This window comes from Aquarana catesbeiana, linkage group LG04, assembly GCF_042186555.1.
Source record: "Aquarana catesbeiana isolate 2022-GZ linkage group LG04, ASM4218655v1, whole genome shotgun sequence".
Taxonomy (NCBI): domain Eukaryota; kingdom Metazoa; phylum Chordata; class Amphibia; order Anura; family Ranidae; genus Aquarana; species Aquarana catesbeiana.
In genome coordinates, this window is record NC_133327.1 from 57,765,880 (window position 1) to 57,783,676 (window position 17,797).

General features: G+C 41.6%; 1 protein-coding gene across 1 annotated transcript in view; it reads left to right on the top strand.

Annotated features, from left to right (window-relative positions):
* The window catches only part of CDC5L (cell division cycle 5 like), a 109,311-nt gene that overhangs the window by 81,835 nt on the left and 9,679 nt on the right, over nt 1-17,797 (top strand). Inside the window, exon 15 of the mRNA XM_073625236.1 lies at nt 15,166-15,378. Coding sequence (XP_073481337.1) covers nt 15,166-15,378 — 213 coding nt within the window. The remainder of the gene's footprint in view (nt 1-15,165; nt 15,379-17,797) is intronic.

The window sequence follows — 17,797 nt, forward strand, 5'->3', positions numbered from 1 at the left end:
TTTCTTTTTACCTACACTTCAAGTTATGTGCCACGTTGTGTTGGGTTGCGTGACAGCTTGTTGGAAAGTACTGTGCAAACATGAAACCTGTCCTTTTTTTAGGGATGAGTTGGTGTAAACTGAAGCCAAAGGAGATAAAGCATACTTGCCCTGTTCTTGCATTGGGCAATGATACCCATCCCTTAAAACCAACACCCATCACTGAATGCTCAATGCATTCAAACCGTGGGTGGCCCTGTCAGTACTTACCCAGCTTGATAAACCGAGCCGGGCATAAATTATCAGCCAAACAAGTGACTTCATCTTATCCAATGCTGTCATTGTTCGACAGCCCTGTTGAAAACAAAAGCCAGTGGTGGGGATTCCTGCATTCACTCGGTTAGCAAGGATGTGGGGGAATGGATTGATTTTTCTCTTGTTCAGCCTGACTTTTTTGATTGCTTTTAAATTTTGATGCAACAAAATATATTTAATGCTAAGGATTACATTGATGGGACCAATAATTTAATATCTTGCTGCACAACCTTTTACAGGCAGTGACTGCAAACAATTCATTTCTGTAGCTTCCAAGGAGACTTCTGCACCTGCCAGCAGGCTGGTTGGCCCATTCTTCTTAAACAAACTGCTCCAGCTATCTCAGGTTTGAGGAGCGTCTTTTCCAGAATGTTTTAGTGTTTTCTGTAGATGACTGAGGCTCAGATCAGGGCTCATAGACGGCCCCTTAAGAATGGCCAATGTTTTGTTCTTAGCCTTTCTTGGGTGCTTTTTACTGTGTATTTTGGGAATTTATCTTGTTTGAGGTCCCATGACTTGTGACTGAAACAGAGCTTCCTAAAAAAAAAAAAAAAAAAAAAAAAAAAAAAAAAGGCAAGTCCACAATTTCATTAGAGGGTTAAGATTTCATTGTGGCCTGCACAGATTCAAAGCACCCGTGTCGGACAAGACAAGCATCTCCAAAACATAACCAATCCTCCTCAATGTTTCACGGTGGGTACAATTTTCTTTGTACTGGGCAGTATGCATTATACCAAATTCCAGTCTAGCTGTTTTTATTACAACAGTGGAGCGCTCTTGGGTCTTCTTCCTTTGAGCCTACTATTGATCAAAACGTGATGGATAGTGCTATTACTAGTAGCTCTGAATGCAGATAGTGTTCTTTCTGGGCTGCTCACCTGCACTCGCATAGATGTCAAATTGAGAAGAGTGGCTTTGTCTGTGCAGCCAGTGTTTCTCGTTACACATAAATGGGTGGCTTGCATGCAGCTCTTGCCAGCCCCTGCCTAAAGAAAAACCCTGTCTATGGTTGTATGTGTTCATGTGAATGTAGCCTAAAACGCGTGAGAAACGGGCAGACATATACAGGACAATTGCTTCTAATTTCATCACTTTTCTGGAGGAATTAACCATTGTTTCAATGAGCTGTAAGGATACTAACAAATGTGTCCACATTTGTAATCTCTTAGGGTTTTTGAAGGGCAACTCCATGTTTGTGGGGGGAAAAAGAAAAATTATAATTTTTTTTTTTTTATATAGGCATATACAATTGTAAGCCCCCCACCTTCCCAGAAATTGTATTTCCTGCTTGTGTGATTGGCTCACTGATTTTCCCAGATGTCTACATTAAGACACAAATCGGATTTTGGTTATTGGGGAAAAGATGATCCGCACTCTGGCGATTGCTCTTAAAATATGTTGTATTTATTGTCAAGCCACAATGACCAAACGCAAATGAGAACAGTTGACGCGTTTCAGCCTATAAGGCCTTAGTCATAATGACTAAGGCCTTATAGGCTGAAACTCGTCAACTGTTCTCATTTGCGTTTGGTCATTGTGGCTTGACAATAAATACAACATATTTAAGAGCAATCACCAGAGTGCAGATCATCTTTTCCTCATTACTCTACTCAGCCAGCGACTGTGTATCGAACACCTGGGAGCTCTGTTTTCTATGTGATGTATGGGTAGTAGCACTGACTTTTTTGTTTATATTCTAGATTTTGGTTATTCCCCTGCAACAAAAATCTCATTTTTGGTGAGATACTCCCAAAGGTTAATCGCATCTAAAGGGATGTGGACCCTGCCACTTTCCTTATTGGAACCCTTCAAGTACAGCAGCTGATTGATAATTATAAAGTCACTCCCATTTACATTCACTTTGCACGTAGACACAAATAAACGGCTATTTCTTTAAAATAACAAAAGGTGCAGAAAAAAGTGCATTTATTTTTTCCCTAGGGAGCCTGGAAAGCATTGTACCCCTGATCAGGGTTTGTGAATGAACTAGGAGAGCGATGACCAGCGCCCTTGCAGTTCATTCAAAATTACAAACCATAAGCCGCAGTGGCTGATGGTACTTGTAATTCATTTATTCACAGGAAACTGTGAATGAATGACACGGTCATGTGAGCGGGCCCGGAGAGAAGATCCCTGGTCTGATGTAACATTGAAAGGGGGATCAAGGGAACTGGCGGCAGAAGCTGGAACATGTTTCATGTTCCACCCTAAATAGGGATAGAACACATGTTCCAAAAGGTGAACTTGGCCTTTAAGAAAAAAAACTTCTGACTACAACAGAAAAAGGATGAAGTATGAGGGGTTGCGTTTAGGAGGCGTTAAGGAGTTTGGTTCCTCCAGAGATTCCTAAGGGTTCCTTGAGCAATGAGCAACACATGGATTTAAATTCTCTTGATCCCTACTAAAGTGGCTGAATTTCAATCCATCTTTGGCCAGCATGAGTCTGTAGCTGTGCCACTCTTGTATTATGACTGATCTAGAAAACACAGGAAGGGAATCTCCTATTTGAATAAGCTTCCTTTTTTCTTCTACAAGTTGATAAAACACTGCAAACACTGGTATCTATCATAGAGCTGCTCTCAGTGGTAGGCTGTTGTGCCAACAGCTGAGGTCCAGTGGTCGTCCCCCTGTGGTAGACCTCTGTTATGTGAGGGACAATTCATATGTATCACAATCCTGTACATTGGAGTACAGGTGTCAAAACTGCATCTTGCCTGTACAGTGCCTTGAAAAAGTATAAATACCCCTTGAACTTTCCCACATTTTCTCATGTTATAACCAAAAACGTAAATGTATTTTATTGGGATTTTTTGTGATAGACCAATACAAAGTGGTACATAATTGTGAAGTGGAAGAAAAATTATAAATGGTTTTCAAAATTTTTTACAAATATCTCAAAAGTGTGGCGTGCATTTGTATTCAGCCCCATTTACTCTGATGCCCCTAACTGAGATTTAGTGGAACCAATTTCCGTCAGAAGTCATCTAATTCATAAAAAAGCGTTCGGTGTGTAATTTAATTTTGGTATAAACACTGTTCTGTGAAGCCCTCAGAGGTTTGTTAGAGAACCTTAGTGAATAAACTGCATCATGAAGTCATAGGAACACACCAGACAGGTCAGGGATAAAGTTGTAGAGAAGTTTAAAGCAGGGTTAGGTTATAAAAATAATATCCCAAGCTTTGAACATCTCAGGGAGCACTGTTCAATCCATCATCTGAAAATGGAAAGAGTATGGCACAACTGCAAACCTACCAAGACATGGCCGTCCACCTAAACTGACAGACCGGGCAAGGAAAGCATTAATCAGAGAAGCAGGCAAGAGACTCATGGTAACTCTGGAGGAGCTGAAGAGATCCACAGCTCAGGTGGGAGAATCTGTCCACAGGACAACTATTAGTCGTGTACTCCACAAATCTGGCCTTTATGGAAGAGTGGTAAGAAGAAAGCCATTGTTGAAAGAAAGCCATAAGAAGTCCTGTTTGCAGTTTGCAAGAAGCCATGTGGGAGACTCAGCAAACATGTGAAAGAAGATGCTTTAATCAGATGAGACCAAAATCTGACAGCTTGAGCTATTTTTCAAAGAAGAATGGGCAAAAATGTCACTCTAGATGTGAAAAAGCTGGTAGAGACATCCCCAAAAAGACTTACAGCTGTAATTGCAGTGAAAGGTGGTTCTACAAAGTATTGACTCAGGGGGGCTGACTACAAATGCACGCCACTTTTCAGATATTGAATTGTAAAAAAATGTTGAAAACATTTATAATTTTCCTTCCACTTCACAATTATGTACCACTTTGTGTTGGTCTTTGTGTCGGTATCCGTTTCCTGCAATGATATTCTAGCCTGTAGATAGCACAGTCACGTAAATCCAGCTGCTTGTGCAGTACTTGGCTGCATGCACAGATGTCTTAATGCAGGTCAACCCCTGCAGCAGCCTCCCACCTTATAACTTGTTAGTGTTGCAGTCTGAAGACCTAGGAAATGCTTCCTGCAGCAAACTGATGACCTAATCTCAGCCTAGGTAAAGCCACTTGCATGGAGCTCATAAACTGCTTTTGAATGTTAAAAAGCAAAACTTTATTGAGAGATTAAACTTTTGCTGAATATTACTGGAAGGTGAACTTTCAGTACCATGTAACAGTGTTTTTCTTTGCTCAGCGTGTCAGTGGAAATTTGGAGCACACCGTCCATTGTTTCTGCTCTAGTCTGGGCAGGTGAACAGAAGCAGCAATCCATCTGCATGAATATACAATCACAGCTGTGTCTCTCCTACCCCCGTCCTATGTGCAGCCCATGCCTATTTCTGGCTGGTGAGACCTAAGACTCCAGGATCAGCAGCCAGTTCTGACACAATGGCTTTCCAGGCTGATCTATGGAAGCATCTGGAAGGTATTGGAGTCCGGGTGTGATCCTGCATCTGGCAAGGGTTTCACTATTAACAATTTATGAGAAGAGAAGCCTGGCACAGAACCACGTGCCTTTCACGTGTATGAAGACAAAGGCCTCTTATCTGCCTCCTCACTCCTGCCTAGGGAGGTCTTCCAGTAAACGGGGTCCTCGTGTCTCCTGGAAATATCCTGAGCAGCAATAAATGTTCTTTTTGGGTGATGGTTTTAAAGGGGCTTTGCACTTACAATGGACAACCATTTTGGTCTGAGACTTGTGCACAGCAAAGGTCCATATGTTGAACTGTACTGTAACTTTTTAGCATCAAGTGAATCAAAAGACAACACTGCTTCTCTATTAGAGCAAGGCCTTTAACCACTTGCCAACCACCCTATAGCAGTTTTACTGCTATGGGGTGGCCTCGCTGTGCAGGATCACGTGTGTGTGTGTGTGTGTGTGTATATGTATGTATGTATGTATGTATGTATGTATGTATGTATGTATGTATATGTATATATATATATTTTTTTTTTTTATTTATGTGTGTGTAATCCTGCACTTCTCAAGTCTGGGGCGTGACTGTGCACCGCCTGCGGCTCTCTCCCGCTGTGATTCTACACAGCGGGAGCTGATCTGCGGTTCTCACGAACCCGATGTTCCCCGGCACCCGCTGATCGTTTGGTACACAGGCAGAATGGCCATTTGTAAACATAGCAGATCGCCGTTCTGTCAGTACGGAAGGCATGGATCCCGTGTAAAAGTACCTCTCACACTGTAGTAAAACACCAGCTAGACGCACGGTTAGCTTTTTGATCGCCCCTGATGTTAACCCCTTCCCAGCCAGTGTCATTAGTACAATGACCGTGCATATTTTTAGCACTGATGTGCTCACTAGTGTCACTGGCCCCCAAAAAGGTCAGTGTCCAATTTGTCCGCCACAATATCGCAGTCCAGCTATATGTCGCTGATCGCCACTGTTACTGGTAAAAAAAATAATAAATAAAAATTGCATAAATACATCCTATAGTTTGTAGACGCTGTAACTTTTGCACAAACCATATTGGGATTTTTCTTTTTTTTTTTTTTTTTTACCAAAAATATGTAGCAGAGTACATATTGGCTTAAATTGCTGAAGAGATTCGTTTTATTTTTTTACAAAATTGTTGGTCTTTTTGTTTATAGCGCAAAAAAAAAGGTAAAGTTGATCAAATACCACTAAACGATGGCTCTATTTGTGAAGAAAAAAAGGACAAAAATTGTATTTGGGTACAGTGTCGCACGATCGCGCAATTGTCGGTTAAAGTAACGCACTGCTGTATAGCAAAAAAAGGCCTGGTCAGGAAGGGGGTAAATCTTCCAGAGCTGAAGTGTTTAACCACTTCCCACCCACCCAACGTCATATGACGTTGTCAACTTTGAGCGGTGATATCTGAATGATGCCTGCAGTTACAGGCATCCTTCAGATATCATCCTTTACAGCCAGCTATTTCCTTCACCATAAGAACAATCATAGCGTTGTTCAGCCCTTTGTATACAATGCTCTACGTCCATTTGTCTTCTATTGGGATCACTGAATAGCATCTGTTCCTGGAAAGATCTGTGATGGCTGATTGTTGATCATTTACTTATCTGAGCGTTTTTTACTCTGTCACAGAGTCCTCTAACTCTGGTAAGAGTCCATCTTACACTTGGTGGTGGAGCACGTTGATGACTGTTGGATCACGCACATCATCTGTCAACTAATATTTTTTTGCACCATTGTATGAACTTTATCAGTCATTCCATGCATTTTTTTTGGATTCCACTTGCACATTGGCTTCATGGATCCCTGTAAGGGGATGGACAAGAACCAGACCAGAACCAAAGAGGGAGAAAATTTCTATGGGGGATTTGAAAACAACCACCATATAAAATGGAAAAAAAAACAGATATGTAATAACACTTGGAGCATGGCTTTTGAGTATGGGGGAATGTGTGCTTAGGACTGGGTGGCCTATTGGCTCCAAATCTCACATGGAGAAAGTGGGGTAGTGACATCATTCACCTGTTAAGCTGAGAGCACATGGTGGACTCCTGCAGCATTGATTCATGCCAATGCATGGTGGTTTAGTTAATATACATTACTGTAGGGTGGTCAGTCAGATGGCATGGTCACTTTGCCCTGAATGATAGCATCGGTGTCTCTTTAAACTGTGCTCTGGCATTTGGAAGCAGGCCAGTCCTCTGTCTTTCTCAACTTGTTTAACCTGGAATAACCTTTCTGGTCTCCGTGAGCTCTTACTGATAATTACTATATCACAGCTCATGTTCCAGTACAGTACTTTGGTGGTCAGTGGGAAGAATAATCCTTACATTTTGTGGTCATTGGGAATAATCCCTCCCTTACAGATAGGTAACTATTGACAACAATGACCTTTTTATCTAACGGAGATGCAGAAAGTGCTTTATTGCTCAAAGAACCCTTAACAACCCCTTAAAGAAACCCCCCAGGGTTCCACAGAACCGTGATTAAGAGAAGCTGGCCTGGATCTTCTGTGTTTCTCCAGAAAGCAGGCCTTGTTCTGAAGATGACCCTCCAGGAATCGTTCTCTTGCTCATTTTAAAATAACAGTCAGTATGAATTTGCATTCTGTGAAACCAAATATAGAGCAGTCACAAAGGGCCTTTATGTAATCCTGTGCACGTCTCAATGCATCTTTACTCCTAACATATTCAGATTGTATGGCGGTGAACTTTTACCCTCTATTTCATTTGGCTCTGTGTTTTTGCTTGACAGTTGTTCATACGGTTCGTTCGTCAGAATATCTGCGGACAACCAAACCTCATTTATTATGCTGGAGAAGTGCAGTTGTACTGTGAATGGCCTTCTGTGACGTGCAGCAGGACCACGGCTGTCTGATGAGGTTTGAACGAACAGTAGACTGAAACATGTCAAGCCGTGTCTGCTGATTTCTGACTTACATGGGCAGCTTTATGTGTAAGATACTTTCTTTAAACCCTTATGATGCATTCCGTAAAAAAGCCCTCCAGCCGTGCGCTGTCACCACTGATAGGGCTTCTATCTTCACCCGGTCTTCCTTCCAGGTTCATGTCCTCTGGCCGTCTGATTGTCTGTGCCACGATGACGTCACTCCTACGTATGTGCGCGGGCGTCACAGACTGTGGCACGGAGCCCTTGAGTGAATGCAGGTTTAGGAGATATTCACTGTACCTACAGGGAAGCCTTATTATAGGCTTACGTGTAGGTACAAGTAAAAAAAAGAGGGTTTACTCCCACTTTAAAGTGTTACTAAACCTAAAAACATTTTTTACTTTAATGCATTGTTTGCATTAAGGTAAAACATGTTTTCAATTTCTCTGTGCCCCCCTTTTTCCTGTGTGAAGGAGAATAGAGGGGAGAAGAGATCAGTGCTGTGCATGGCTGCATCTATTCTCTTTTCTTTTCCTCTTTACACAACATTCACGCAGCAGCAGGAGCCATTGGCTCTTGCTGCTGTCAATCAAAAACAGCGAAGAAGTGGGACGCGGCCCTAAATAGACACACAGGTGTGGAGCGCGCATACTACGATCTCTCCATAGCCAGTGGCTGGCTATGGTAGTCCCTCAAAAGAGGAGGAGCCGAGATCGCCACCGGGACCCCAGAAGAGGAGGATTGGTGCTGCTCTGAGCAATACCACTGCACAGAGCAGGTAAGTATAACGTTTGTTATTTTAATTTAAAAAAAAAAAACATTTTTTTACTAACACTTTAACCACTTGACCACTGGGCACTTAAACCTCCTTCATAACCAGACCAATTTTCAGCTTTCAGTGCTCTCACATTTTGAATGACAATTACTCAGTCATGTAACACTGTACCTATATGAAATTTTTGTCCTTTTTTCACACAAGTAGAGCTTTCTTTTGGTGGTATTTAATCACCTCTGGGTTTTTTATTTTTTGCGCTATAAAAGAAAAAAGACCGATATTTCTGTAAAAAAAAAAAAAAAAAAAAAAAGCATTTTTCTTAGTTTTTGTTATAAAATTTTGCTAATCAGTAATTTTTCTTCATAAATTTTGGGCAACATTAGTACTGCTGCATTTCTTTGGTAAAATTAACCCAAATCGTATATTATTTGGTCTTTGTGAAAGTTATAGAATCCACAAGCTATGCCAATCTCTGAAAATTGATCACACCTGATATGCTGACGACCTATCATTTCTTGAGACTCTAACAAGCCAGAAAAGTACAAATACCCCCCAAATGACCCCTTTTTGGAAAGTAGACATTCCAAGGTATTTAGTAAGAGGCATGGTGAGTTTTTTGAAGTTGCAATTTTTTCCCAAAATTCTTTGCAAAATCAAGATTTTTTTTTCTTTTTTTTTTTTTTCATAAAATTGTTATTAGCAGGTTATTTCTCACACACAGCATATGCATAGCCTGAATTACACCCCAAAACAGATTCTACTACTCCTGAGTATGGCAATACCACATGTGTGAGACTTTTACACAGCATGGCCACATACAGAGACGCAACATGCAGGTAGCACCATCAGGTGTTCTTGGAGCATAAATTATAAATCTAATTTCTTGACTACCTCTTACACATTTGAAGGCCCTGGAGCACCAGGACAATGGAAACGCCCCAAAAATGACCCCATTTTGGAAAGAAAACAACCCAAGGTATAATCTATGAGGCATAGTGAGTCTTTTGAACATGTAATTTTTTTCTACAAGTTTGTGGAAAATGTGTGAAGAAATGTGTAAAGAACACAAAGTTGACCATTTATACAATATTTCTAACACATAGCATGTATGAATGGCTGGAGTGGGCACAGGGCAGCGCTGTGGGCACTACCTATCCAGCCCACAGCACTACAGCAGTATCTGATCTCTCTGTACAGATCGGTACAGAGAGGGGAGAGAGGAACCGGACATGACGCTGGTTTGTTTACAAGTGATCGCTCTGTCATTTGACAGACCGATCACGTGGTAAATTGCCGCTAGACCCGTCGGTCACGGATGTTCCCGGAGCAAGATTCTGGGAGAACGTCAATGTACGCCCTCCCAGAGTTATCGAGCCGTGCTGTAGCCATCATTCAGCTAAAGCGTGGTCGTTAAGTAGTTAAAGTGGATGTAAACCCAATGTCATCCTTTCTAAACTACTGCCATAGGGGTTATCTATAAGGATATAGATGCCTCCTGCATGTATCTTTACCTGTCACATGTCTCCCCTCTCTCTGTTATTAGACCCGTAAAACTGCATATTCTGTGGGTGGGTCTGTTGTCTGGAGCTCGGTGGGTGGAGTCGAGATGTCAGTAGACTCCCCGCCCCCCTCTACACTCCCCTGTGTATTTCTAACACTGAACTTCTGCTATGATCTCTAACATCCAGTGAAAAGACAGGAAAGTAACCACATGACTTCAGCATGTCAAATCATGCTGAGGTGTGGAACAGCCAATCCTTGCAGAGCTGCTGACGAAAGGAGCGGGGGAGGGAATTAAAAAATACTGCTTGTGTCTTAACCACTTCCCGCCCACGGACGTCATATGACGTCCTGGGCTTTGGGCGGGTATATCTGAATGATGCCTGTAGTTACAGACATCATTCAGATATTGCCGGTTTCAGCCGGCGAATCTCTACACCATAGGAATGATCATAGCGGCCGTTCCGCCACTTGATCGTTCCTATGGGAGGCGAGAGGGGACATCCCCCCCCTCCCGCCGCCCTCCGGTGCTTGCTCCGACTCACCGTTACGATCGGTGAGGCGGAGAGCGGATCCGCCGGCGCCGGATGTAGATCATAGAGATTTCCGGCGGACCAGATGGTCGCCGGAGTCTCTATGATCATCGGAGGCTGGGCGCGATGTTATGACGTCACGCCCGGCCTCTCCATTCAAAAAACCGGCGCCGCTTCGGCTGGGAAGCGGTGATCGTTTTATTTTTTTTATTTTTTTTCAGGCTTCCCAGCCTAGTGGTGAGATATGGGGTCTTATTGACCCCATATCTCACTATTAAGAGGACCTGTCATGTTATATTCCTATTACAAGGGATGTTTACATTCCTTGTAATAGGAATAAAAGTGATCAAAATTTTTTTTTTTCAAAAAAGTGTCAAAATAAAAAAAAACAAATATAATTATCAATAAAAAAAAAAAATTTTAAAGCGCCGCTGTCCCCGTGTGCTCGCACGCAGAAGCGAACGCATACGTAAGTCCCGCCCACATATGAAAACGGTGTTCAAACCATACATACAGGTATCGCCGCGAACGTTGGAGCGAGAGCAATCATTTTGTCACTAGACCTCCTCTGTAACTCAAAACATGTAACCAGTAAAAAAATTTCAAGTGTCGCCTATGGGGGTTTTTAAGTACCGAACATTGGCGCCATTCTACGAGCGTGTGCAGTTTTGAAGCGTGACATGTTAGGTATCTATTTACTCGGCGTAACTTCATCTTTCACAGTATGCAAAAACATTGGGCTAACTTTACTGTTTTGCTTTTTTTTAAAACACAAAACAGTTTTTTTCCCCAAAAAAAGCGTTCGAAAAATTCCTGCGCAAATACCGTGTGAGATAAAAAGTTGTAACAACCGCCATTGTATTCTCTAGGGTTTTTGCTAAAAAAAACATATAATGTTTACGGGTTCTATGTAATTTTCTAGCAAAAAAATATGATTTTTACAGGAGGAGAGAAATGTCAGAATTGGCCTGGTAAGGAAGTGGTTAAGCAGGCCATACACGGTCGAATTTCAAACGAATTTTCTTTCAAAATCAGTTCATTTTTTTTTTTTTTTTGTGATCCGATGATGCCACCATTGATTTTCGAAATTCGGCCGACCAAGCCTTCAATTTCACCGCATGTTGCTACAGAAAAGAATTTTCTTGGCCGGGAATCTTCTTTTCTCTCCGTAAATTTTCTTTTCTCATTACATTTCTCGCACGATTATCCCATCATTGATTAGAAAATCGTTCGTTTCTCTAAAAATTTCCAACATGTCCGATTCCTCAAATTTGTTTGCCGCACTAAAATCGTCCGTTGTTGCAGCCCACTAATGGTGTGAAATTCATACGAAAATTCTTTCATACGATTTTCGAAAGAAAATTATTACGAAATTCGAACCGTGTATGGCCGACATTAGGCTAGTGCACGAGATATGTAAATCACCTGTCACTCACAGCAAGGGGGAGGATTTGACAAAGTTTTTCTCAGTTTGTCAAGATTTCTCTCACTGAACAATAAAAGAGGATTGCTCAGAGCTGGATTAACTCTGTGTGGCAAGACTGGGCTCAAATGATAGGAAATCTTATACTCTACAGTATGATATAAAAATAAAAAAATAAAAAAATTTCGGGTTTACATCCACTTTAAGTGACAGCACTCCTAATAAAGCTAGCTATAGATGATTCCTATTTTTTTTTTTTTTTTCGATGAGCCAGTGTTTTCATCATCCACACAAGCAAGGTGGAAGATTAAATCCTCCCCACTGAGCTATTGTATTCTGACATACGGGACTTATAATAACTCTGTCAAAATACACTGATCAGTGCTGCAGCCGATTGTTGATGTAACAGAAATTTACCAACAGACCCATTTGAGAGGAGTCGATCATTAGATTGACTTCTTTTACATAGAAACCGCCATAGATGAAACTGTCAAACTTTGAACCTTCTATGACCAGCTTAAATCAGAACTTCAATCAACATGAGCTATTTGTAATCCTTATGCTGCTCCCCATTGGTAAATAGGAAGGTATATTTACTTGTTTTACACCACTTTTTTTTTTTTTTTTTTTTTTTTTTTTTTACATTTCATCAATTACATCTGGAGGGGAGGCTTGGCTTTCCTTTCTAAATTAAAGGAGTTGTAAAGGTTCATGTTTTTTCACCTTAATGCATCCTATGCATTAAAGAGGAGGTCCCATTAAAAAAATAAAATAAAAGTCAGCAGCTACAAATACTGCAGCTGCTGACTTTTAATTGGACGCTTACCTGTCCCAGGGTCCAGCGATGTGGGGGATCGAAGCCCCGCTCATCTCCCCCTCCGTTCGACGGCGCCGGCATTGCAACTGTGGGCGTCGGGCTGTGGCTTCACAGCCGGGCACCCACTGCGCATGCGCAAGCGGCGCTGCGCGCCGTGATAGGCCGATCAGTCATCTGGGACCTGTAATGGGTCCCAGATGATTGACAAGAGGGAGGGAGCAGAGCTGAGCCCTTCCTGTGCCGAGGGGAAGTGATGTCACCAGCCCAGGCACTGAAAGAGGCAGACTACGAGGGACCCCCTAGCAACAGGCATTTAGAGGTGAGTAAAAAAAAAAAAAAAATTTCCAAATTGTTTTTTTTTTTATTTTTTTTTTCAGGCACATTAATGTATTTTTTTTTTTTTGGGTGGAACACCACTTTAAGGTGAAAAAACACCTGTCAGTGACCGGCCCCCCAGCCCCCCGTTTTTACTTACCTTACCCCTCGAACTTGACCCACGGGGATGCACTGTGTCTCTGCCTGGGGTTCTCGGGTCTTGATTGGATAGATTGATAGCATGCAGCCATTGGCTCCCGCTGCTGTCACATCCAATGACTCGAGCAGCGGGGCCGAGTCCTGCCTTCGGCCTCTATGGATACCGAATGCTGTACTCGGGAGCACGCCCAAAATGTAACCCCCTCGGGGAAGCGCTTCTCTGAGGTGGTTATCAGATGTGGGGAGGAGCCTCCGAGGGACCCCAGAAGACCAGGTTCTGGGCCACTCTGTGCAAAACGAGCTGCACAGTGGAGGTAAGTATATGTTTTTGTTTTTTTCTTTTTATTGTTACAATCACTTTAAGCACACCCTCCTGCATGCATGTCTGAGCCAAAGACAGTTGGATTCCAGGAAGTAAATGCTTCATGAATCATCTGCCACACCTGGAGATGCTAGGGGAGTGATTTCTCAGCAAAATAAAACATGGAGAGACAAGGTTTGCTCTGAATTTTAACCACTTGCTTACCAGGCACTTACACCCTCTTCCTGCCCAGGCCAATTTTCAGCTTTCAGAGCTTTTGCATTTTGGATGACAATTGCGCAGTCATGCAACATTTTACCCATATGACATTTTTATCATTTTTTTTTCACATAAATAGAGCTTTCATTTGGTGGTATTTAATCACTACTGGGCTTTTTATTTTTTGCTAAACAAATAAAAAAAGACCGAAAGACTTTGAAAAAAAAAAAACATTTATCATAGTTATATAATTTTGCAAACTGGTAGATTTTTTCCTTCACTGATGTGTGCTGATGATGTTGCATTGATGGGCATTGATAGGTAGGTGGCACTGATTGGCACTATTTAGCAGTACTGATGGGCACTGTGTGGGACCAATGTCCCTGTAACAGAAGCTGATTTCCGGATTTCTTCCTTCTGCTCATGCTATCAGCTTGAGGAGGAGAAAAAAAAAAGCAGATAACTGGCTTCTGTTTACTTCCATGATCAGCCATCATTGGCTGATGGCTGGTCACGTGGTAAAGGGTTGCTGTGATTGGCCCTTTACCCTGTTTTGTGATCAGCTGAGCTTGAAGGACTCTACGATTACAGAGCGCGTCGCGCCATGACGGGACGACATCTATTGACACCCTCCAGGTACTGGAAGCCTGTATTGTAGCTCTCTTTCGGCTATAGCGTGGGCAGAAAGTGGTTAAAAATGAATTGAGTAGAATTTTTGGTTTGTGGTGCTCAGATGAAGTGTAGTTCCACTTTAAGATCTGTGTTTAGCATCCCTAAATTAGAGCAGTAGGTTGCTTCAAAGACCGCAGCAAAGCTGCTTGGAGCTTACTAAGATCTTTGCATTAGCTTTGTAGAAGCTTTCTGTACACACTGCTTGTATACAAGCTGATTCCTGTATGTAGAATGATGAGTATTCTGAATGCCTCTAGCTCAAAAGATGTAATTTTCTGTTTAATAAATCATAAACCTGTTTTTAATATTTCACCTTTTTTTTCATCCTTTGTTGCATCTCAGTGCTGCTGATCTCCTTCCGCCTTTGTAGCCACGTCCTGTTGTTATGCATTCCTGATGAAGACAGGAGTGTCTCTGATGCCTTCCCATTCTGACAACCATGTCTGCTAAATGTGTTCTGAAAAGACCACTTGTGTGTCCATTGGAAGATGTGACAAAGCAGGAGCACAGTTGGGAGATGGGGACAAAGCATCACTTTTTAAAAGAAAGTGCCTTCAAAAGGAACTTCATGGCAGCGTCATCTGCTGCTATTGTAATGAAAGCTGCTTCTAATTTCAAAAGATTGCACATCACATTTGAAATTTCTTTGACTTTTTACTTAAAGCGTTTAATGATTGGATTTATATCTAGTTTAGATATAGTAACTATTCTGTAATATTTTAAGTACCAAATCCACTGCATGTTTTTTTTTCTTTGGAGTTGTTCACCAGCCTTCCAGTTTCTGATAAGGAATAAAACTTGTTAATATTTATTTCCACAAAGACTGCTGTCTAAATGAATGGTGGTTTATTTTTTTCAGATTAACAGGGCTCACATGACAGCAGAAGCCAAAAGAGCGGCCAAGATGGAGAAGAAATTAAAAATTTTACTTGGCGGATATCAGTCTCGAGCCATGGGACTTATCAAACAGCTCAATGAGATCTGGGATCAGTACGAGCAGGCAAACTTAGAGTACAAGACATTTGAAGAGCTGAAGAGGCATGAGGATGTCGCCATCCCCAGGAGGATAGAGGTAAATACAGGATTGTGTGTTTCTGGAGTGCTATTCTATTAAAAGTGATTGTAAAGGCTCGTTTAAAAGATAAAAATGAATAACAAACATGTAATACTTACCTCCTCTGTGCAACTGGATTTGCACAGAGCAGCCCGGATCCTCATCTTCTCTGGTTCCTTTTCTGCTCTTCTTGCCCCTCCCCCTTTCGAGTGCCCCTTAGCCAGCAGCTTGCTAAAGGGGGCACCCGAGCCGTGTCAGAGCTCCGTGTATCCTTTCAGACATGGGGCCCCAATCTCCCCTGATTGGCTGACAGGTTTTGATTGACAGCAGTGGGAGCCAATGGCGCCACTGCTTAGTCTCAGCCAATCAGTAGGAGTGTCTGGGACAGCTAAAGAACTCGTGGACATTGCTGCAGAGAGAAGGACCTTGGGTAAGTAATTAGGGGGTGCTGGGGAGGCAGCTACACACACAGGTTTTTTTTTATTTTAATGCATAGAATGCATTTAAGATAAAAAAACCTTGTGCCTTTACAACGCCTTTTAATGCTTGAATATACGAGGGGTCTTCAAAAAGTTTCCGCACTTTTTTTCATATGTAATAGTTACAAAAAGTGTGGAAACTTTTTGAAGAACCCTCGTAGAAATGAACCTCTGCATTCTATCCAAATTAACCCAAAATCCTCACTATTATGCTCTTTTTGTTATCTATTTTTGTAAGCTGGTTAAAAAAAATTATGTCTGGTATGCTTTTATGATTGCTGGCAGGCATTTGTTTATGTGATTACAGCTGAAACTGAACTTTTATTTAGCCCTTCAACTAAGATAAGTAAAATATATAACTTTTTGCTTGGAATTTTACTTTAATGATTTCAGCAGCTACTTGTTTGCAAGCAGTATCTTGCTGTTTTGTTAGACCAGAACTCTTTGTTAAAGCAGATCTCTAGGCTTATGTACACACACAAAAAAAAACCCTACCTAAATGGCTCAAATATTCACCTAATTCATTGGTCACGCGACATGCTAGATGCCGGGTCTTCTGAACTGCAGGGTGAAAGCGTAGTTTTTTTCAGGAGCCCACACAGCTGCCAGTGAAGTGGGCACTTCCCATTTGCAGGGTCCCCATAGGTCCTAAAAACTCCTGTGGCAGCATGACAGGCCAGTGATGAATAACCAGTTTCCATTCCCAGAAAAGGTGCCCGCGGACGGGACAGTTAACTTCGGTGTGTATGTGTATATATATATATATATATATATATATATATATATATATATATATATATATTTTGGACCTCCCCTACTCTGCGTTCAGGATAAAGTGACAGTGCGATCCACAAATTAAGAAGTGAAACCCAATTCCACTGCTGCTGCTAACCAAAAAAACGAAAACACTATAATACAATCCTAAAATAGATTATAATTGATTGCAGCACTGGGTCAATAAATAAATAGTGCTCCAAACCATAAAAACTCATAATAACCCAGTCAGTCATAAAGTGCCAACTTGTTTAAATGAAAAATAAAAAAAGTTCATATTAATATAATATATAAAAGCGGACTTTTAAGGCTGCCACTGTAATCCCAGTAGGGAAGGAAAAGTACTCAAAGGTAAAATAAAATATCAAAATTTATTAAATATCATTATGAAAACATGTAGCAAAGGTGAATACATGAGTGTGCCATAGTATGTACGTTCTCCCATATAAGACCGATATGCCTGGACATAAAAAAACGGACATTTTCACTTGGGGATGTACTCACTTTTGTTGCCAGCGGTTTAGACATTAATGACTTTGTGAGTTCTTTTGAGGGGACAGCAGATTTACACTGTTATACAAGCTGTACACTTTACATTGTAGCAAAATGTCATTTCTTCAGTGTTGTCACATGAAAAGATTATAAAATATTTACAAAAATGTGAGGGGTGTACTCACTTTTGTGAGATACTGTATCTATTCAACCTCCGTGGGGATTTTGAAGGCAACCAAACCAAATGTTTGGTTGATGCCTGTTGTAAGCTAATATCTCATGCATGTGTTATTAAAGTGGTTGTAAAGGCAGAAGGTTTTTTATCTTAATGCATTCTAAGTGAAACTGAAGTGTTAAAAAATAAATATATACACTATCTTACCAAAAGTATTGGGACGCATACCTTTACACACACATTAACTTTAATGGCGTCTTAGTCCGTAGGGTTCAATATTAAGTTGGCCCACCCTTTGCAGCTTTAACTCTTCTGGGAAGGCTGTCCACAAGGTTTAGGGGAGTGTCTATGGGAATGTTTGACCATTCTTCCAGAAGCGCATTAGTGAGGTCAGGCGCTGATGTGGACAAGAAGGCCTGGCTCGCAGTCTCCGCTCTAATTCATCCCAAAGGTGTTCTATCAGGTTGAGGTCAGGACTCTGTGCAGGCCAGTCAAGTTCCTCCACCCCAAACTCGCT